Raw genomic sequence first — 24,124 nt, forward strand, 5'->3', positions numbered from 1 at the left:
TCATAACATAGTAGAGGGAATGGAAACCAGGAGGTGCCTGGATGGGAAATCAATTTAAAAACCTACGGTGTGATTTGGGAAAGGTTCAGCAACTATTTCTTGTAGACCTCCTGAAAAACAAAATCCACTAAAAAAAATACCAAAAACAATAAGTGTGATTTGTAGCAAAAGTTCAAACATACAAAAAAAAACCACAAGCATGATCTCTTACCAACAAACTCAAGACGATAATGACAGAAAAACAGTCAGACTAAAACCTGTCCAGACATACAGATGAAGCAGGATGCAACGATTCCTCTCCCACCGCTTGCTGTTTTTCTCTCTCTGTCGAGAAACCTACAGATGTTTCTGATCAAAGCAGCGTTATCCAGCTGTCCCACTCCTTTTCTCCCCTTCTCCCTGTAGCCGACTCTCAGGAATCCTTCTCCCATTCCTCATTTCATGACCTCTCTAATCCAGGCTTGTAAAATATTAACTGCCCTACTCGCTCTCAACTATTCTTCCTCCCTCCTGTGCTGTCCCCCTTTTTTCCGCTAACCACTCTCTCTCTCTCTCTCTCCTCTTCATCTTTCCACTCCATCTCTCTCTTTCCCTCCGTTTCTACCTCTCTCCTTTTTTTTTTTTACACTCCCTCTTATCTTTCTCGCCTCCACGTTCCTCCCAGAACATAGACATCTAAAATGTGAAGTATCAATTAACCCTGTTGCTTGCAAATCTTCCTCAGTGGCTTCCGCAGGCCAGATAATGAAGGCAATGATCAGACTGACACACACACACACACACACACACACTGTACGTCTACAAGTGCGTTGCGAGATAAGATGGCAGGAAACAGGAAGTGGATTTATTTGAGCGGTGGTGCCCTGACTCTCTCTCTCTCTCTCTCTCACACACACACACACACACATGCACACACACACATACAAACACTTACACAGCTGCAGCTGCCTCACATGAAAGGAGAGGCGAATGCAGTGAGAGAGAGTGAATGTTAATCTCTCTGTGGGAAAGAGAGACAGGAGAGGATAAAGTGATAACTTTATTCCAAGATGTTTGCAGAGGAAGTGTATGTGTGAGAGCGTGTGTGTGGGTGGGTGCAAAAGTGTGTATGTCCGTACATACTTCTATCCAAGTGTGTTTGTTTTTTTGGCGCCTGTGTGGCCTGTGTGTGTTTGTGTGTGTGTGTGTGTGTGAGCATATATGCGTGGGCCCACATCTACAGTGCATCTGTATCAGTGCATTAATGTGCGCAGGACCGTGAAAGTGTCAACGGCAGTTTATTGCCGATACTTATTATGTCATACAGCAGTTAATCGGATCGCTGTCTTATAAATCGCCGGGGGGGGATTTAGCATTTTGCTGTGTCATACTTCATTGAAACATCTGAGGAACCTGCCTAACCAGCTGTGCCACATGCTGACTTAGGCAAGAAAAAGTCTATCTGGCTGTAAAAAACAAACCAAAAAAAAAAGATAATACAGAGTAAAAAAAAAAATACCTGTGTGAATCATCATGTGCCAGCGCAGATCCGCAACACGTTTCATCTGCTTTTCAGTGCAAAAAAAAATGGACTAACATTCACTACAAGGGCCGCAAGTCTATTTTCATTAATGATTTATTTTTCAATTAATGTTTGATACATTAATGAACCTTTTAATGTATAAGATGTCAGAAAGACAAAGAAAAGCGTGATATTAATGACAGCACTCTTAAAAGCTTTGAGATGCTCATGGTGCCAAAGAAGTCGTTTTTTTTAATTTATGTTGTTATTGACCTTTTTTTTTCTTTTATCAACTAATTAGATGAATCATCAGCGCTAGTCATTTTAGTTGTGTTGCACCTGCAGATATTTTGACTTGTCATAGCAGGAAAAGCGCAGGTGCTACTAATAGCACTAATGATGACTCTGTTCTATTTAAGTATCCCAGTAAGCAGTAAGCCAGCATGCACAATACCAGGACCCTGACACTCAAGCAGCGAAATGAAATGTATCCGTTAGTCATTTTATTATTTACACCTGCACTTATCCCACTGTGACATGTCAAAATATCATCAGCGGGAAAGGTCTCATCCCAACATAGCATAGCTGTACTCCAGCCTGCAGCAGTGAAGGTCAACCAGAATAACTTGGCAATAGCAACCTAATGAATAACACTGTAAATAAATAGAATGTAAGGCAGCAAGGTTGGAGGAACATTTACACTTTTTAAATGTTTTAATCTTTCATCAGGTCCACTCATTATAAAACATTTCTCAGACACAAGGCTATCTGTAAAGAAATCTGCTCGAGGTGAATGAATATAGAAGTAAACCTTCATAAAGCATCTTCTTGATTTTCTCTTTGGCCTTTCTCAGGTAAAAATTTATAACCGCATCATTGAACCCTCTGACTTTTGTCAGTATTATTTTATTATTTCAGCAACAGAGCTGCGCTATCCAAATTCAAACAAGACAAAACTCCGAGAGCTAGTGAATGTTATTTAGAAAGAAATAATAACAATGTGCGGCTTGAGGCTGCATGATAATACGAAATAATTGTGGAAATGATTTTGATAGCTGAGTGTCTGGGCTCACGGGGGCCCAATGAACAGACAAATGAAGGCCAAAGGTGGAGGAGAGGGGTTGGATCAGAGGCCCCGAGCAACAGCCCAATCAGACGTGAATAACCCCTGTGTGATCCCGTAAATAATTAGTCTCTTCTGCTTTTAATTACTCTCCCTATCCTGACTTAATAAAGTAATCCAGTATATGTATAGTATATATATGTATAATCTAACTTCACCAGTGGTGACATGTATCTTTTAATGCTGAATATATACAATTACCTCTAAAGAAAATGCAATGGGATCTTGCAGAGGTTGAGCAAAGCGGGTTTTGAGCTTTTGTATTTTGTTAAAAATACTTTCAAATGGAGTCAGAATAAGAAAAAAAAAATCAATTTCAATTTTCAATTAAAGCAAAAACAGACAAGTATGCCTCTGCGGAAAATAAGATCGATAACCACTGTTCTGCCAATCACTGTTGAACTGTGCGCTTTTTATTCCTCTGTATCTGTATAAGTGGCCCAGGCAGCATCAGCATGTGCAGCCACTGAGTAAAAAAAAATTTGATCTTCTAAACCTAAACTGATAATTCTCACGGGCTCTATCTCTGTGTGTCAGCCAATCCAATATTTTACTGTTGGACTTTCAAAAGGCACGGCTCCCCTTAGGCATACAAATGCGATTCACTGATAAATGTTCTAGTGAGTTACGGTCTGGGCTGGAAAGCGTTACGGTCTCACACTGTCTGATATGCACATGCCAGTGAAACCACATGGAGAACTACACACACACACACACAGTCACACTGAAAACACACACATGCAAGCATGCGCTGTCAAGGACACACACAAACACAAGGAATATAGCACTCTGAGATGGTAAATCAGAATGCCAGCACTGAACTTCAATTTCATTTCACGGCGCTGCTGCAGAGTCAGATCGTAACTTACAGCCGGTTACTTACACAGACACACACTTAAAGACATACATGCATGCATGCACAGACAAGGGAAGTCATAGATGCAGAATGATAGAGCCACACTCATGTGAGAACCAGATATATTGTAAGTTGAAACGCATCGATGCACACAGGCTCACACAGCTGGTTCACCATAATCAAAATTCATCAGTATTCTAATCTAGCCAAGAGGGTGTGTGTGTGTTTGTTTGTTTTATGGGTTGTGTGGTTACTAGATGTGTCAGTAGATACTGTGTACCTGTCTGAGACTGTGAATGTCGGTCTGTTAACTGTGTGTTTGTGTGTGCGACGATGTTGCCAACGTAGAAGTCCCGGTTTTTACTGTGCTGCTGTTTTACTAACCCAGAGGAAAAATCAAGCCGAGCGTGTGATTATTTAAACATCTTTTCACTTTTATTTTGAAAAGCATATGTAGAGTCTAATATTCGATCTTTGATGTAACGCTATAGAAGAAAAACGAGTCTTGATGCTTAAACAACAAAAAAGTGTATTAATGCTCGCCAAAATGACCTCCGGTATATGAGTGTGTTTCTGATCTGTCACCCATATCTTCGCCTTTCAAAATAATCCATATGACCTTTACAATATTTTTTTTTCATATGACAGTTTTCTGATCTACCATCTCTTCAGCTAGGATTGGAGTTAACTTCATTTGACATTATCAAAAGAAAAACATTAAATCACACAACTACAAAAAACATCAAGGATGGCCGAATAAAAGAGCCGACAATCTTGATGTTGAAACTGCAAAGATGCAAGAAACCAGATGACAAGTTACAACATTATACCTACAAAACCAAGACGATAAATATCATCATTAACAAAATCACTCAGTCAGACATCTAAAACAATAATTATGGCAAAGTACATTCAAATTAGGTGTAGGTAGTGTATATTTTACACTTTCTGTAATAGTTACTTAAAACGTAAACATAGTCTGTTTTAAATGTTTCAGCAAAGGACTGATAAAGTTTTATTGAACCATTTATTCTTCAAGAAACGCCATGGAAACTGTCCACATGCATGAATTTAATGTACTTATTCTATGTCACCTGCTTGCTTAGACGCTACATGTGTTTTTAAAGCGTTTGTGCACGGCTAGTTTAGCCTGTTAACCTTAAATCACAGCTACTGTATCATCATATTTGAGGCATTTCTCTCAGTTCAATAAGCCTTGAGCTAACTGGTTCCTCCGAGTCAGTGTCCTCACTTCATCAACAGACATTTGATGATGCTGCAGTAGAAAGGTATAACAGTGTCCGGCTCCGATGGCACTTGATGTTTGAACAAGTAATTCTAGCAGTGTTTAATCAGCTATTTAAACAGCGGGGGCCACTTGTACTCATGAATATCTTCTCTGACACTTTGGCTAATGATAATTTGATCTTTCTGGTTGAATTACGGTTAATCAAGGTGCAGAGGAGATGAAATGAATTTATGAATGTCCGCATTAAGCGAACATTACAACACTTATTCTCTATGTCTCCATCCTCCTTAACTTCTTTTCACTCTACCTCACAGTCTGTGTCTTTGTTTTGTTTTAAACCATCACCACCATTTTCTTCTTCTCTCCCTTCTGCGCCTCCTTCTGTTTCTCCTTCATTCCACTGGTCTTAACCCGAATTGTTCTTACTTTGACCTTTACTGGTATGTTCAACACACATGAACTCAGAATCCAACCAGCCTTTCTCTTTCTGACCTCTACTGTATTGTGTGTATGTGTACTGTATGACATTATGTTTATGAAGGGATTATGCAAGTGCAAGTGTACTGTATATATTCCATTTTTTTTCCTGTGTGTATGCATTCATGTGTTTATGTGCATAATTGTGATGCTTGACTTTTGTGTGTCGTTTTGTGTGTGTGTGTGTATGTTTGTGAAGCTCATCACTTATGCCAGTTTAGTAAACAGCCTATGGACCTACACATACGGCTCATTTCCCGTGGGTTTGCGCGTGTGTGTGTATGTGTGTGTGAGAGAGATATGTGCTTGTAATGTCCTGCAGGTCTTAGCACCAGTGACCTCACAACATGACATTATGTTGGCTCTTTATGATAATGCACTGCTCTGGGAAAACATCACAGGGTTGCATATGAACTACAATACCCTTAGTGCCCTGCAGAACACTACTGAATGAGTGAAACGTTCAGCTTTCCTGAAACGGGTGAAAAGCTAGTTGTGTCTCCAAGGCAACCCCTTGAGCCTCAGTGATCCCTAGTCTTTTTTCCACACTGTAGAATAACTAAGCAAAACATATGAATATGAAATAAACTCTTCACCAAAACATTTTTTGTTGAATTCATACATGACATTTTTAGTATTTTTCTAAACCTTGAAACTGTGACTTGAATTTTATGTCAGTGTTATTTTGACTCATTTGACTTTGCCTTTATCGCAGTACAACTTGTCTAAATTTTAGCTGCTCGCTCGGGTTTTTCTCGAGGGGACTGTTTATTCACGAAGGACCGTGTTAGCTGGCATCAACCTAAATAAGTAGAATAATGAGTAAAAATTGTCAAATTGGAACTATGTGAAGGACACTGATGATTTTCATTCTCATTTGGTAGGGAATAACAGTGTTCTAATGCTGCTTACAATGCCCTGTCTATTACCCTGAGATCAATAGCACTTGAGCTGAATGTCATTATGGTTATTAGGCCTGCTTGCCTTTATGTTGATGAGGCATGAGGACATTATGCAGGGCGGTGTGGGAGCCATGTGCATATGCGTGAGTGAGTACATGAGTGTATTCGTAAGTGTATCTCTGCTTGTATTTCCAGTGTTGCTGTAAGGTGTATTATGCATGTGTGGCATGCGTGCAGAATGCTCATGATCGGCAGCGTGCCACTGATGAATGCTGAAGTTTCAGTAGAATTCAGAAGGCGAGCGGTTTCAAGGTGAGAGGGAGAGAAAGTGAAGGAGAGGGGTGAGTGAAAGGTGAACAGAGAGAGAGACACAGAGGGAGAAGGAGATAAGGGAAAGTAAGGCAGCCACAGACAGTGGGAATAACTTACAAAGGGATAGACGGAGACAAAGATAACAGTAAATGATAAGTGTGCAGTCACATCTGACACACCTGTCTGAATTTTAGTGGAAACACTTGCTGGCATGCTGGTATTTGTCCAGGTTCCCTAAGCCCAATTACACCCAAACTAGAGCTTGTAGTTTAAAAGATGAGTTTGGCAATAAAATATTTTTTATTGTCCCGAGATTCCATTAAAGACCAAAACCAACATGAATTGATCTTTCAAACAAGTACAGTATTGCCTGTGCAGCCATAAACCTCCATTCATTATCCATCCCACATGCACCATTTAAATATTTAGTAGCCTATTCTCAGCTGTATCAATCCACAGCTGAAAATAGTCCCCAACAAATGCCCTATTTATGCTTATTTGAGTAATGTTTGCTGAAACACTACAGCGCACAGCTGTTTAGGGAATTGCTATGTCATTTAAAATGTATGATCGTAATCAATTCTTAAAGGTATACAACTACAGGAGAAACAAATGAAAGTATTGAGAGACAAACTAACATTATTGAGTTTTGGTCTTTTCATGGACTTGGTTTACAATAAGAAAAAATTTGAATAAGCTTTAAGTGAGTGATAAAACAAGGAGGAGGCAAAGTCCTACATCCTGACACCTTGGTGTGTATTATTACACATATGTTATGGCTACAAAAAAAACATAAATACGGTAGCTGTGTTTAAATTATTAAATCAAACTTTTAGTTTTTTAGGCAGAAGGCAGTTAGGCCATTACTGTATGTTTACATACCAACTTATTTCATGCAGTGTTTTAATGTGTTCCAGAGTCAGAACAGAACAAGGTAGACAAGGGGACAGAGAAAGGTAGAGGAGAAAGAGACATTTTGAACTGAATGAGAAAAACAAGGTGAGAAAGTCGAGAGCAGGAGAACTTAAAAGTTCAAAGCAGGAAACAGAGGCAGATGGCAGGGAGGAGAGTAAGGAGAGACAGGGGTAGAGGATGAGAGATAAAGATAGAGACCGACGGCTGGAGAGTTAGAGGAGGAGAGCGCGAACTTGGATAGGACAGAAGAACAACAGGGAGAGGTTAAAGGGAGAGGACAGAAATGAAACAGGGAAAGAGGGAGAAGGAGCGAGAGCTAGGGGGGACGAAAGGATATCAGAAGGGACAGAGGTAGAAAAAAGAGTGACGTAACCCCAGACGATAAGACGGATGGGATGTAGGAACAAGGGGACAAGAGAGCAGGGCAAAGAATCAGTGCTGTGTAGAGACTTTCAAGGACGTTGGCGAGAAACAGCTGCAAAAAGGTCATTTCAGCAAAAATATTCTAAGGGGCATGCTCCTCGTCAAAAGATTTTTTATTTTAAAACCTGCTTATAAAAACTCCTTTCTGATGACATCAGTTGGAAGAAGATTAGGATTTCACCTTCCTACTTTGATAACAGCTTAATGCCACCTAAAGGAATTTTAGGCAGGGACCTTTTCTAAGTTATTAAATTTCTGAATGATATCTTGATAATATAGTAGATTTAATAACAACAGCGTAGTAGAATGATGTTTTTTTTCCCCCAGAAACTCTGTATGAAAGTTACTGCAGGAGAGTATTAGATCTCCTCTCCTCTCCTCTCCTCTCCTCTCCTCTCCTCTCCTCTCCTCTCCTCACTTTCTTGTCACACAAGGGCACCAGCATCATCATCAAAGCTAACATCAAAGTCAAACTCTATGGTTTTTTGCTAAGATGCAAATAACTTTTTATGTAAATAAAGTCCACTCAGAGTAACTTGGCAGAGGAGGAGATCAAAGGCAATTGGCATTTCTTGCCAGTAGACATGCATATGCGCACACATTATGTGGACTTTGGACTCAGGGAAATGAGGAGGGCGAGGGATGAAGATGACTGGGATGGACAGAATGGAAGAAAAAAGGACTGATAACAGAAAAAAAAAATGAGAGAAAGCGAGAACAGCGATGAAGGGTTGAGGAGGTTAAGGGGAAATGAATGACAGACGGAGAGGAGAGAGAACAAGCAGTGTCAGGTTAATGTTAATGGGGACAGGGATCTTGTCATATATAGATGGCTCTGTTGTGGGACATGAAATAAACATGAAACACTAGGTTGACATCTGTATCAGCTACGTTAAGAGGCATGTCTGAGGAGACCGAGAGAAGGAAGCTAGCTCGTGTGAAAAACAGCGAAATGAGAGGCATTGTGGTGAGGAAGAAAGAAGGGAGGAGACAGACAGACAAAGACAGACATTAGAGCAAGGCAAGAATCTTGACAGCATTTGATCCCAGAACAGCGGGGGCACTTTTTTCTTTTTTTTTTTTCCTTTTCTTTGTAGGCGAGGGCTTTTCCCAAGATACGGATCAATATTTTATTGTTGTTTCTTGTTGTGCTGTTGATCCTCAGTGTTGAAGTGTTAATCTGACGTCTTCACTTTGTGTGGTCATGACAGGTCCTGTGGGACTTATCAACAGTGCAGGGCTACTAACCCCAAGGGTCCTGGCTAAAACCCCCATTAGGCTCACATATATCCCTTAACCCTCAGGGTCACCGTCCCTACAACTTGACTGAACCAATGGACAAAGGCAGTTTTTTTTACTTCTGCCAAATTCTCAATGTTTTCAAAGTAAAAATAACATTTCCCTTCAGTGCCTCCATAGACATTCAATAACAAAATCTGGCTCACTGAGTGGAACAAAATGTGACTTTCTTTACCCATGCTTCGTTCACTATAACAAATTAATAAAGAAATTAGATGAGAGCTATTTATGAACTGGACAAAAATAGTAAACAGTATTTTCCATTTGGTTCTTCCCTGCCACAGCAAATGTGTCTATTCAATATGCATAGATGGACAATATTAAAAACAACAAAATTAATTGATAAAGATTGAATTCAACAATAAGATGAATGATAATAATTCCATATTCCCATATTCTGTTCATTATATCAGTTGAAAACTTCTATTTCTTGTCGCTAGGAACCTGTATGGCAGAATATGCAGGGATGTCTCCACATAGAATATTTTGCCTCTTTTATACGCTGATGTAATCATAAAGGCTTTAACTTGGACTCTTTCCAGTTGCTAGGAGCCTGTCTGCAAAAAGGGCAGTAATCTCACCCTGTAGATATTTCACTTGTTTTTTACCTATTCATATCACAAACAATTAATCTTTGCCTCTGTCTGTTTCTAGTTGCTAGGATCCAGTACGAGCGAATGGGCAGTGATGTCACCATGCAGTGCGGCTCCCTGGACAATGACGCATCAGTGTCATGGAAGGTGAACGGGACGGACGTGAAGGCCCAGCACAGTCTAGAGGGCCCCAGACTGATGCTGACCCAAGTGGCCCTGGGCCACAACGGGCTCTACAGCTGCTTTCAGAACCCACACGGAGAGAGACGTGACACCATCAATCTCCGCATCGGCAGTAAGTAGCCAGACAATTGCCCGCCAAATATTACTTTCAAATAAGACATGATGAATCTTTAATCTCCCCAAAGGGGAAAGTGGGTCATTGCAGCAGTGAAAGGAGACTGACAGGAAGAAGCTGAGTAGAAATGAGGAAAAAAAAACATTTGGTGCAAACTGACCATGATGCAATTACAACTCCAAAAGAAATATATGAATTAATAATGAGAAATTCTGACTTTTAGCTTGTATGTAAGCAAAGACAGAAATAATAAAAGAAAATATAAAACTTCAGTTGCAGCGCTAATTAATTGTTGTAACTTCAAGCCCTTTGGAAATGTAATACTCATGATCATTTTATGACTTTGTTGTTAGGGCTTTACTGTACCAACTACAAGTAAGTGTTTTGAATGTAATGGGAGAGTTATGCTATAACTTAGCTACTTACAATTTGGAATTAAAATATAATTAACTTTACATCTCTTCTGAGTCGGTGTAAGTCATACTTTTTGTTACAGCAGAACAGTTGCAAAAATGGTTGATATTTACACCGAGTGCACATTACCTGTGACCCAACTACACTCATTTACATTTATGATGCCAGCTCCACTTGGTTGTTTGTAACATAAACTTGTCACTGAAAGTTTTCCAGTGACATTTGCGACACTTTTAATGTTTATGACCATGTTCATGGATGATACAGATAAAAAGAAAAAAAAAATCTTTCTCTCCCATATTACTCAAATGATGCACTATGGATGAAACGTCACTCTGTGCAACGATGTTTTGATTATGGTTGACTATGCTAATTATAGTGTAATTAGAGATGGTGAACAAAGTAGTGAGTTTAGTGTGAAACAAGGTACTTACAACATAGCCGTTGATGTTGACTGTACACTCGAATTTACAATCAAATTCATGGTCAGTTGGTGCAACAGGCTGCTAGCTGATGAATTTGACCAAATGGTTCTAGAATGTCACTGTTTCCTGAAGTTGCAGAATATACTTGTGAGGTCACTCGGCTCTAGAAGTTGTGTAAACTGTATTTTTGCAAGTCGTTCACTGCAACTTTGTGTAGCAGACTTTGTTCTGAAGATGACATGCTGTTGCACTTTGTGGAAGCTGCTGTGTGGTAAAGTACCAAGTCTCAGGAATACTATTTACGAAATTACAGCCACACTTGGGTTGAATAGATTTACTCATAATTGTCAAGTGCTGACATTATGACTTTGTGTTAACGACATTGCAATATCAATGCTCTTGAATTGCACGAAAGAACGATTGAATGACTGGATTGGCTTGTTAAAATTCCCGAGATGCTGTTTCTTACAGATTATTTGGACTACCCTTCATTTATAAGTGACTATTTAAATATATTTTTGTCGCTTACATAGTAAAACCCTTTAGCTAAATGACAATTTTAATGGCAAGTTATATTTGAATAGCTGTTTCATTTAAAATTTAAATACTAATATAAAACTTGAATTGTTATCATAACAGTCCTTACAGTAGGACTCGTTGCCAGCTGACAAGCTCTAATGATTAGTTGTTAAAATGACATTTGGTCATTTTTCTGTTATGGCCGCTCATTTTAATAATCATACAAAAGCAAAAATGAATGTCAATTTAACAGCATGTCACAGTGGTCTGTGAGTTGGCATTGGCCTCCTTTGAGAACCATTATTCTGATGGTGAAGTTTTTATACACTGGGTGCATAATAATGGTGTTGAGATATGATGGACTTGAAAATGACAAGTACTCCTGAGGATAATTTGGAGTGATAACACCTTTTGTTAAATGTGGTATTTACGTAAAGTGAAAAAATCCTTATTCGAATACGGATTATCTTTTTAAAGGGAATGAAATTCTTATTTGGTCATTATTTGAAGGTTTTCTCTACGATATAATTGATTTAGACTTGATTCTGTGTGGCTAGATGTAACATGTCAGTGCCACATCATTATATACTATTGCTTTTATAAATTACAACTTATATTCCAACTTGCTCATGGATTCCATTGTGTAAAGTCAAGTAAACACTGTTGGCTTTATCTAAGGCAAAACCTATACGAATGCGGTTTCAATTTTATTTATATTACTTATATTAATACCTCAGATTTACTGTGACAACTGCCTCGTCTAATCTGCAGCTGAACCTCCTCTCTCTACCAGTTTGGCTCTATTTGAATAGAACTGTCACTGCAGTAATGCTTCATGATTGATGTCTGCCTCTTTATTCTTAAATGACAGCTTTGAAACTACTTTGCAGTCAATATCGAATTAATGTTTTATTACTGTAGTCAGAAAAAAACAGGGGTGCATTTTTTAAGTTCCAGCGTTTCCTTGCATACAAGTGATCACTCTCATTTAGGTCTGTTGGTAGGGTATACTGTAGAATAGGCAGCATTTGTAAATTAAATTACCACAGGAATCATGCTGCAGCTTATAGCTGGCTACCAGGTGAAATTAGAAATCTCTTTGGTATCAATCATGGCGGGCCACTTAAGAACGGAGCCAAAAGTGACACACGTTTTTGATACACTGCCACAGAAAAACCTTTATTCATCACCCCCATGGCATTGAAAAATATGAGCCCTGACCACGTTTTCTTACACTGTTGTACTGTAGAGCCCACCTCAGGCCTAAATCAGAGAAAGGTAGGTTGAAAGAAAGGCCTTTGGAGAGTCAAAATGTCACCGCAGTAAATGGCTCTACTGTGAATTTATATAGAAATAAATGACCCCATTTAAGCCAACAAGTTTTTGAAAAAGCGGTCAGGACATGCCACCGTCAGCTAACCAGGAAACCCCGCCCCTGTGTGTAAGCTTGTGCGTCTCCACGCTCTTGTCAACAGTACCAATAGAAAGCCAAGAAAACCACACATCACGATTTTATCCCTGCCTAATGTTAAATGTAACATTTCCATGCAAATGTTTGATGAATGAGACTATATGGGAGCGTGACAGTTTGGTTAATCATATCAGCAATGATGAATTACTGAATGCTGAAATAATACTGAATTAATGAGAGTTTTATGTTTTGGTAGATTATGTCAGCTGGGTGAATGATACAATGCATAAACAAGCCAGAAGATATGTGTGTGTATATATGTATGTGTGTGTGTGTGTGTGTGTGTGTGTGTGTGTGAGATAGAGAGAGGCAAAGAGAGATGGAGAGATATATATTGCATGTCTGTGTGCAAGCTAAAGTGCATGAGTGTGTTTCTTTTCACCAGTCGTAATTTTCTGCACCGTAATGATGCTTTGGTGGTTTCAAACAGTGTGTGTGTGTGTGAGAGAGAGAGAAACAGAGTTACATTGTGTAACTATTCATCAGGGGTCAATTACAAGATTGTGAGAACAATACCTTAGTGGTCTGCCCAGCAGTGAATGTAATTGCCTTGATAACGGTTGGTGATTTTATGACATGTTCAAGGCACACACTTGAGCAACATTGACTTTTCTAAAGTACAGAAACTCAGATGGTCCTCTCATATTCTGCCTGTTTGTTTCTCTTTCTCTTGTTTTTCTCCAATCAGCTTTTTCTTTCTTATCTGTCGTCACTGTCTCGCTGTTCCCTCTATTTTTGCACTTTTCTCTTTTGTTCTTTATCCTGGATCTTTTTCTCTCCGTTTTTATCTGTATTTTTCATTATATTAACTGTCACCTACAAAACACAACGTGTTGTGCGTATACAGTGATAATGACACCATGACAGGCTACACTTGTTGTGATTACCATCATGATGATAGTTTGATTTTATGCAGTGTTTATTACTTACACCAGGGGCTTGTTATGTTTAACACAGAAGTGTTATCAGGAGAATAGCAGAGAGCCATCTGTCTCTGCTTTTTTTAAATCGTTCTGTTTCACTCTTTGTCTTTTTTCCTCAAACTTTGTGATTATGTCTCTTCTTCTTTCTCTTTGTCACTTCTATATCCTTCTTATCTTTTTTTTCTTTTTCCATTTCTTTTCCTACATCCATCCTGCCACTGCCTGCTTGTCTCCATTGTCACTCTGCGTCACTCTGTTAATGTCATTTGCCAGAACTCCCATACAAAGCCCCCCCCCTTCATCTCTCTTTGTCTTGGTGTTTTGGCTTGTAGATCTGTTAGCTGTGTGTTTACACTGGTTTGCATTAAGACAAGAGGACGTCATACTATGACCCCAAACCCGTCTGTGTGTGTATCTGTGTTTGCTCCGTCTTAAATTCATGGAGCGTTTGTGATCTTTCTCCAGGAGTATGTCAACATCATTTCCACGGTTCCAGGAGACCACACGGTTGCGTGTGTCTTGTCTTGTATTTTTATGTGAAAGTATAGTGGCGCTGTGATGTCTGTTTCTCTTCCTCATTACATTATTTCACCACTTTATATGACTGTAGGATGTTTACATTCCGTCAGTTACTTTGAATAGATACAAAGCTACAATTATTTTTAAAAATTACGCATAACTATTGAATCGTGTGCTGGCGTGTGTGTGTGTACGTGTGGGTGGATAGGAGTGAGTACTTGTGTCTGTGAATCTGTGTGCACATGTGTTGAGCTGTCACACACATGGCAGGATGTTATTGTCATACAGTGTTTAAAAAAGATGCCTATCTCATCTGTAAGCAAACACTCAGGGGCGCACACATAAACACACACACACACACACACACACACTAACACACCAGCACCAGAGTACTTGATGGCATCTTTAGACATCATCTTTAAAGAAGAAATGATGTTCAGCGGTAGAGAGATAGAAAGTGAAGGACTGATTAAAAAAAAAAAGAAAGTGTATGGACAGTAAAAGTTCATTATAATTTAATAAGGAAGAGGTCGTAAAATTCGAAACCTCTTTGGTGAAATACAACATCCCTTTGCTTTGCTGTCACAACAGAGAAGTTATTGCTGTCTTGCCCTTTTCTGGCTTTGTCCATTCTTCTATCTATTGCTGTCCTCAATGGCCGTCAGCGAAACAATTTATAGCATCACAACATGGGCTGCAACCACCCAGTTGTTCAGCCTCCCGGCTAACACAACATCGACTGCAGTGGGTCATATATCCAGCCGCTCACCCTGGTGACCTGTGACACAGTCACCCTACAAGACACATAGACTGTGTTCGGAACCACCTACTAACATACTTCCTACTACATACTCAATGAGTATGTACTGCATACTGCCTGCTAAATGAATGTTTAAGTATGCCATTACCAGCAGACCCAGAATGCATTTCGTACCAACTGCCAGTGATATCAGAGATTTTAAAGCAGGCTAAAATCTGATGTCATTTTTGTTGTAGGACTGTTAATATGTCACTTTATTAAGTTTTAATATTTGATCAGTAACCATGTGCACTCCGAATATGTGGTCAGTTTATCCAAATAACGCCTGTTATCTGCTCCGACATTTTTGAACATGTGAGGAGCTGCCCATGGGAGTCGCTGGCCGAGTGAGGCCAGCCAGTCATCTCAGCAGAATCCTGAGATGATTGGCCAGTGAACATGTAGTCACTCCGTGGAGAACATGATCTCATGAACTGATCCATGAAGCTCTTTGGTGATTTACTACTGGCTCTAATGTCTCTGCAGCATTTTGATATACGATATAATTTCTTTTGGAAGATAAATGTTAGTCTCACAGATGAAATCCAACACTTGTAGCTGCCACATTAGTTTGTCTGAATGGAAAATGAAGCTTCATGTTTTTACTGGACAGAACAACAGCGCTGCCTCCGGGGCTCTATATGTACAGATATCACCACATTTACATAAATATAAATGTTTTAAAATGAACAGATCAGTTTATATTAAATTAAGTTTTATTTTATTAAGGTACATAACAGTTCAGGTTTTTATTATAGTTACATTACAGACTGAATACATAATTTACTACATTTGTCTGTCAGTGAGGTTATTTTTTTTTTGTGAGAGCTTTGAGTTGAGATTACTTTGTCACAGTACAGTCAGGTAGGTGTGTTGAGGACTTGGCAAGTTCGACTCGGGGATACAAACTTCAGAGGACCGGAGGATGCTTAATAAAATGAAAGTAGACAGGAGTACAAGGAGATGCAGCATAAGGTGAAGAGAGAGGTGGCGAAGGCTAAAGAAAAGGCGTATGGAGAGTTGTATGAGAGGATAGACACTAAGGAAAAAGAAAAGGACTTGTACTGATTGGCTAGATAGAGGGACCGAGCTGGGAAGGACATGCAGCAGGTTAGGGTGATGAAGGATAGAAATGCAAATGTGCTGACTAGCAAGGAGAGTGTGTTGAGAAGGTGGAAGGAGTACTTTGAGGGGCTGATGAATGAAGAATATGAGAGAGAGGTTAGATGATGTGGGGATAGTGAACCAAGAAGTGCGATGGCAGAGTCGAAGATGATAGGATTTACATTGGGAGTGGCGAGGACTGACAGGATTAGGAATGAGCATATTAGACGGGCAGCCCAGGTTGGATGATTTGGAGACAAGGCAAGAGAGGTGAGATTGAGATGGTTAGGACATGTGCAAAGGAGAGATGCTGGTTATATTGGGAGAAGGATGCCAAAAATAGTGTTGCCAGGCAAGAGGAGAAGAGGAAGGCCAAAGAGGAGGTTTATGGATATGGTGAGGGAAGACATACAGGTGGTTGACATGACAGAGGAAGATGCAGAGAACAGGAAGAGATGGAAACGGATGATCCGCTGTGGTGACCCCTAACGGGAACAGTATATATGTCATCTGAATTGCACCATTGCTCCAGGTCATAATCACTATGGCTGCTAGTCACTCAAACATAGCTGACATTCTGACCTAATGTGTTGTTTTTCTTGGGAAGACAGTCTTCTAATATTCTCATGTTCATATGCAAGTCCAGGAATCTGACATCCTGCCACTGATTAAAATAGTTTTCAGTTGTTGAGTCTGTTAGGTTTGACATTCCATAAAAAAAACTTTATTTGACATGTGCACTTGTTCTCTGTTTGTCCCCTTTTAGATTTAATCCATGAATCTTGAAGTGCAGTGCTCAGTGGATGAAATGTTGGTCTACATGCAATAGAAAAAGGTTGACAGTACATGAGATTGATATTGCGGGACAGTTGCCTTGCTCCATGGTAACCATCACTTTCAAAATGTGATGATTTGTTGGAAAGCTGTGAAATTGCAGTGGCACTCCAAACATCGGGCCATGCATATCTAAAAGCTCTGTCGCTGATCACTCCTCATCTTTAGAGCCCATTAGCCAGCTACTCAGGCAGTCAGGGTGCCAGCCAGTCACTCAGCCTGCCAGCTGACACTACACAAGAAGAAATACTTTTTTTTTTTCACCCAAATTCTTGACAGATAATTCATGGGACAAGCAGGGCACTCTAGACAGAGCACTCCCATTACTGTAATGACAAGATTTTAAACATCTATAATGAAGAAAACATTTATATTGTGAGCAGGAATGGCATCTGTTTGGTAATGAATTTATACCATAAATCATCACACAAGAAATGGGGTCTAGGTTTGGCATTGACACAGTCTTATAAACAAATCCAGTCTCTCAGAACTGCTCTCAGATCATTCAAGTTCCGTTATGTAAACTTAGTTGCGGTTTAGAATTTTTTCTTTATGCTACAAATGATAACAGAAGTCTCGACCGCCAATGTTGTGCGTGTGGGTTTGGTTCTGAGGCCATTTGGCTTAGGTTAAGGTGTGTGTGTGCATACATGGGTGTGTTTGTGTGTATGTGGTTAGTACTGAGAGAGTTTAGAAAAAATGGACACCTCTCTTAGAAGGTCAACAAAAAATCTACTCTTTATTTCTGTCTTTAGCTTTACTTCAGTTCTCTTTGGAAAGAAACTACTTCTGTCTTTCTCTCTCAATCTAACAAGTATGTAAGTACAAGCATAGTCAATAACAGTGTTGGACAACTGGACGATATATTATAAAAGAGTTCTTTATTGGGGGGGAAATGGATTTTAACACATAATATTAAAAACTGCCAAAAGCCAAAAGCTTACACGTCTGGTCACATTTTTAATCTTGGTTACTAATCTAAGAGCCATGAGTCACTGCTTTAATCAAAATTCTGCTTGTTTCTGCCAGTTTTATTTTGGCAAAGTTCTTCTGTGGCTGCTTGTGTTTCGACAACATGTAACATTAGAAATCTTTAGTTTATTTTGTAAAATTTAAAAAAGAAGGATTTTGAAGAAAAAACATACTGATTTCTCAAAGTATGGGACCGACTGCACCGACTAAAATATGCAAACACAAATGCTCACATTTGGATAACTTACATTTGAGGACATTTTAGTGACATATGTTTACCCTCTGGTTATTTCCCCTAACCGTAATGATAATCATAATCAACCTTATTTGAAGGATATGCTATAATTTCAGTCAAATTAAATTGGATAAACTAATTATCTTCACATTTAGATTATAAATCCCTGACCAAGTGGTTAAATCCACTATTTTCCCGCAGATGTGGCCTATGAAAGACTACACTCACACACACACACACACACACACACACACATACACTGATTGGTTACCTGCAGCTTTACTGAGGATGAGTTGAAGGAGGAGTGAGTTCTCTTGTTAGATTGATGTGCATCTCTTACCCTCAGGCAACTTATTTCCGCACACACACGCACCAATTGATATCTATTTCCTTTCCCTGGGCAGCTTGTTTTTGTGTGTATATCCACGCATACACACACACACACACACACACACACACACACACACACACACACATACACACACTCAGGGGACCCGTGCTACATCGCTGGGTAATGGAATCGTCTTGTCTCTTTGCAGACAGATCGCTGTGGAGGAGGGTGAACAGGTAGGGCTCCATCTCCTCTGGGACTTCCTGTTTAAACTAAGGAAGTATTTGGCCCCACATGTAAGGCCACTGCTGGAACTACTCAGCTTACATTTTAATTACTCTCCACGCTTGTCCCAGTACTCGCTCAATCATGATAAATAGAAAATACCTGCATGCAGGATTTGCACAGCCTTAGAAATTAATTCAACAGTTTGTCAACCTCAGCTTGTCTCTCGGGTCTCGTTTCTGTCAGCAAGAGAAGCAAACCAAACCGCCGAAACTTTGTGTGAAATGAGCATTTTAAAGTATTAAAAAGTTCAAATGTGTATTTACTGAATGAAAAGTAGACCTGGAGGGTTTTCAGTACAAACAGGTAGTAGTTTTAATCTGAAAATGCCAACCTCATGATAGTAAATCTGATTTCAGCCAAACTTGATTCATATTTGTGTAATATTACCTGAGCTGAACATTAGCTTCTCACATGACAACCTGGTAGAAATTATGTTGCTAATCTGCGTTACTGCCACATATAATATTTTTGATTTATAAGAAACAGATTCTCGCCTTTTTTATCCTGAGGAATTCCCGGACACATTGATCTGTAGAGTGACAGAGTCTCAGATTCATACTCATCTCACAAAATTACCTGAAATTAATGAGTACATAGGATTTGGCCCATGCAAGGCCGCAGTGCCACCAAACATCCTTGAGCAAGACTGTGACTTTCTACCGTTCCGGAGAATTTGCACTGTAGCTGACCTCTGACTCCTGTAGAGAAAATATGGCTTTCCTGCAGGAATCAATAAAGTATAAGGTAAAAAAAATCTGAACTGTTGGCCTGGGAGACTAGATGAGAATTTTAAGTGTAAATTGAACCATGATACATCTTGGTTCTCCAGTTTTTGGTTCAGTAAATAGCTTGTAACAGGACAAGAAATGTTAAATGAGTTTAAAGGACCAGTGTGTGGGATTTAGAGGCATCTAGCAGAGACGTTACATCCTCCCCTTCCAAGCATGTAGGAGAACCTACGGTGGCCACTAAACTCGCAAAAAACGTGACAGGCGCTCTTTGGAGCCAGTGTTTGCTTTGTCCGTTCTGGGCTACTGTAGAAACATGGCCTCCGTGGAATAGGACCTGCTCTCTCTGTGGATATAAAAGGCTCATTCTAAGCTAACAAAAACACAACAATTCTTATTTTCAACTAATTATACACTAATTAAAACATACTTATGAATGTTATATTCCATTTCTCCCAAGTCTGTTCCGCTAGATGCCTGTTCCGTTATTCCACTGTCCTTTCCTTCGGTTTTAAACATTTGGATCGCTGTATCCTTTGTATCCCAACTGTTCAAGGCTGTAGCCATGGAGTCAACACTGGGGAGGGGGACCAAATCTCCTCTCCTCTCAAGTCATCTCTTTTCCTGCTGCTCTCCAGTTATCGCTTCCCCTCTTTTTCTCAGCTCTCCTGTCCTCTTCAGGTCTCTGCTCAGTGTGGACCACAGTGACAATACATATCCAGCCAGCAGTTGTTCTTTCCTTAAAATGGCTTGCACCACTGCAATCGTCCAGCCATGTTTCTGGCAGTGTTATAGGTTTGACTTTGAAATGACAGAGAAAGGCCGAGACGCATCATCACATCACATGCCATCTTGGCTTTATTTTTGCCCTGTTCTAGATGACACTTTATAGAGTCCCAGGAATTCTTTCTTTGGTCTGCGTCTACAAAGCGCAAACATATCGACTCCTGCTCAAACCCTGATATACCTGAGTGTCATCAATTGTAAGTGCGAACTGGACCACTGGCATTGATGTTAATTCCGACACAGTTTCTTTGACGATTGTGTTGCCCATCAGCTTGGCCTGAGGACTGGTGAAATCAAAGTGAACTTTCAGCCATGTGGTCAGCTCTGCATCACCCTCTGCCTTGTACTTTAGAAGCTGGCTGAAATTCCCACTCTCCTTATCAACACCTCGAAAAGCCAGACCTTTGCCGTGCCAAGTACTTCACACCTCTAACAATCTTCACAAGATTGCTCCTCGTTTGTTGCTGCTATCTTTCAAGCTCACGTGAAAGTTGCACATTAACAGGCTTTGGCTCCTGAATCCGAGTCATCGCAGCTAATTTGTGACACTGGGTGTCTTTATGTGCGCTAAATTTCTCCAGTGCTTTCTTCCAATTTAGAAAACTAGTCTTGACACAAGCTGAATTTGCAGTCTTAGTTTTATGTTGCAAAGTATTTAACACAATAGAAACAGAGGACCCCCTTCTAAGAGGGGCTGTAATGGAGCCAAATATAATCTTTAATCCTTTTCTCCTGAAAGTAGCGTGTCCTATTTGATAGGGTTTGACTCTGTATGACATTCACATTTGGCTGATTTGGGCGAGGTCCAAACTCCTCCCTTTGCTCTCCTGTACCTTCACCTTTGCCCACCTGTCTGCTCTCTCGGTGTCTGTCATTGTCTCAAACTCTCCCTCCCTGCTTGATTGTATTATCTGAAATACACATGAGAAATCATACTTAGAGGAATATCTCAGCTTAAATTAACATTAGGATGAGACTGTTGTGATGTCATTATTCAATTTTAACCATCAATATTTACTCCTCTTCTCACTCAACTCCATGTCACCTGCTCTCCCTGCCCCGTTGGCATCCTCATGCTCTCTCTCTCCCTTTCTCTCTTAACTCTCAATGCACCATAGTGAACACGAAAGAAATATTATCAGTAAACACGTGGTGTTTCTTGCCATGATGTTCAGGAATGGATTAATGATCGTTTCTGATCTGAATGGCAGTAATTATTATATCAACAAACATTGACTCATCCCTCTTACTAATGTATACTTTTATCATCTGACTGGTGCTCATTTCCTCACTGCTCTCAACTTACTCTTATTCTTTTCTGAGGCTGGCTAAAAAAAACTGACAAATGTCACTGTCATCTTTCCTCTTGCTCATGATGACACTCACTGTGAATGAAAGTTGACTGTAATAAAACTGCTGGCACTTTAATCACACAAACACTAATAATGCTATTAATCATCAGCGGGTAGCCCTCAGCTATACTGTATAGACTACTATATGATTATGCAATAAATGAAAGCTACTACTATCTCTACATAAATTACACATGCAGCGCAACATAAATGAATGACACTGTACTCAGACTTCATGTGGGCTTTCTGACAATTATAACATAAGAAAGACATTAACATTAGTTGAATACGCCCGTGAGGACCATTGCTAGTCGCTGGGTGAATTTGTGGCTGATTAACTTTCCAGTTAACTTAGCTCTGATAGCTAATGTTAGCGATGGTCGATTGATTAGCACTCACAAATCGGCCCATTTTCACCAAAAACGCTTCTTTCCACTCTATGCAATAACTGTTATTTTTTAGCAAAATATTATTTATTTATTTATTAAAATATTATTTAATTACAGTCCCAGTGCAAAATGAGGTATTGATGTTAACGTTACCTTTTCATGCGCGTCTTGGCCGAAGTGAAGTGTTATTATTGGTACAGTGTTAAAATAATAAATGTCCGATCAACAACTGATGGTAACATTAACGGATCCTAATTTTACATATGACTAGCGAGTGGAATATGCTCCGAATGTATGGGCTGTTCGCTAGCTAATGCACGGAATGTATGCTAGCTAGTTAACGTTGTGACAGGAATTTAGCATAACATTGTTAGACAATAACCATTCATAATTTTCATAAAACTTTACAAAACCTATCACAATTGACAGAAATATAGCCTATAACACTCATATTACATTCCAGTTCTCCACTTTTCAATACATTTGAAAGCAATGAAGTAGAGAGACAGTACAGTGTTTGACATTGATTGTACCTAAGCACAGCAGTTGAGCAACGGCTTCTGCTAGGGTACGGCAACACCACTTGGACAAACCACACTCAGAACTGCAGTACACCATACCATACTAGAACCAGTAGTAATAATAATGACAAAGTTTAGTTATGATTATGATTACATTTGCTAATAATGATTTTGGATGGCAGTACGTGGTTGCCTGTCATAGCATAGCAATTTTTTTATTTATTATGTTGTTTATATCAACCCCCCATACCCACACCCCAATATATATTACAATTATGACCCTGCAGACTTTATTCTAAACATCTGAAAGTTCATTCTCAGCATCAGTGTCTGCATTTCTTTCCTGTCTCTCTCTTTCCCTCCATAACCGTTTCTCCTCTTTTGTTCCGCTCCATATCACCAATTTCTTCCCTTTCCATTTTTTGCTCTATTTGCAGGACAACAGCAACTACCATCACTTTATTGCAGCAGACAACCATAACAAATGGGAAAGTGGGCTCGGTTTAAGAAGTCAATGGGAAGCCATGAGGGAAACTCAAACATATTAAAAAAAAAAAAAGAGTCATTGTGTGCTTTGGCCTCTTTGTATCCATTGAGTATCAGGAGTAATCTGGCAAGACAGATTGTTTTCGCTCTCCTTCTTTCTCAATGCTGCGGTTTCAAAGGGAGATGGTGTGGCATAAATCGTTAACACCTGTGGAAAATACTCCTCTTTACTTTTAAAAATGTTTTGTCCAACCAGTATTTTACATGAATCTTCGTCGAGCATCAGACTGGAGCTTGTATTATCTGTGGATTCAATGTAAAGGAGCAAGCATCACATGTACCCACTTACTGTACACACACTCATTATGGTTGGAAAGCAGAATTTTAAAGGTTTTACAGCTCAGCCAAGGTAGTCTTTTCTGAAGACTGAAGTCCTTTTTTAAAACATAATTTTTTACTTTATCCCTCCACTACTCTGTTCATCCATCACTCTCGCCCATTACTTTTAACCATGTATCATTTTTCCCTCATCATATCTTAAAATTCTGGTCTAATCCTTTGGTTTCTATCTCATTCTGTTTCTTTCTTTCTTTTCCACTAATCCTCTTATGATGCCCCCTAGTCTATCCCATATCACCCATTACTTTCTCCTTTCCTTGTCATTTTTCTTTCTGTAGTTTGGTGTGTATATAAGCTTCTAATGAAAATCTCACACTGTGATGTTACACTCTTGTGTATTTCTTCTGTCCTCACTGGATACCACATATGCTGGTATGCGTTGTGTGACTGTAATCTCCATCTACAGTATAGATGATCACACATTGAATACAATCAGTCTGTGTTATTTTATCCTTTGGTGTTGTGGTAGTTTTGAGAAATTACTCAGAACAACATCATAGCATATTTTATAATATAATTCTACAGGAAAAGCCATTGTGTTGCAATATATGCAACTAGTGAATTGTTTCATTTGCAAATTCATTCCTCAAAATTGCAAAGTTTTTCATATTATAGTCAAAACCCGACACCACAATGGGTTCAAGACAAATATATATTTTTTTATTTTTATAAATTAAAATT

At 39.4% G+C, this 24,124-nt stretch overlaps 1 protein-coding gene across 3 annotated transcripts in view; it reads left to right on the forward strand.

Annotated features, from left to right (window-relative positions):
* Nucleotides 1-24,124, forward strand: part of cntfr (ciliary neurotrophic factor receptor) — a 246,684-nt gene that overhangs the window by 132,543 nt on the left and 90,017 nt on the right. For all 3 annotated transcript variants that reach the window (XM_042395799.1, XM_042395797.1, XM_042395798.1), the window contains exon 4: nucleotides 9,712-9,945. In XM_042395799.1, the coding sequence (XP_042251733.1) occupies nucleotides 9,712-9,945 (234 nt within the window). The remainder of the gene's footprint in view (nucleotides 1-9,711; nucleotides 9,946-24,124) is intronic.

This window comes from Thunnus maccoyii, chromosome 19 (genome assembly GCF_910596095.1).
Source record: "Thunnus maccoyii chromosome 19, fThuMac1.1, whole genome shotgun sequence".
Taxonomy (NCBI): Eukaryota; Metazoa; Chordata; class Actinopteri; order Scombriformes; family Scombridae; genus Thunnus; species Thunnus maccoyii.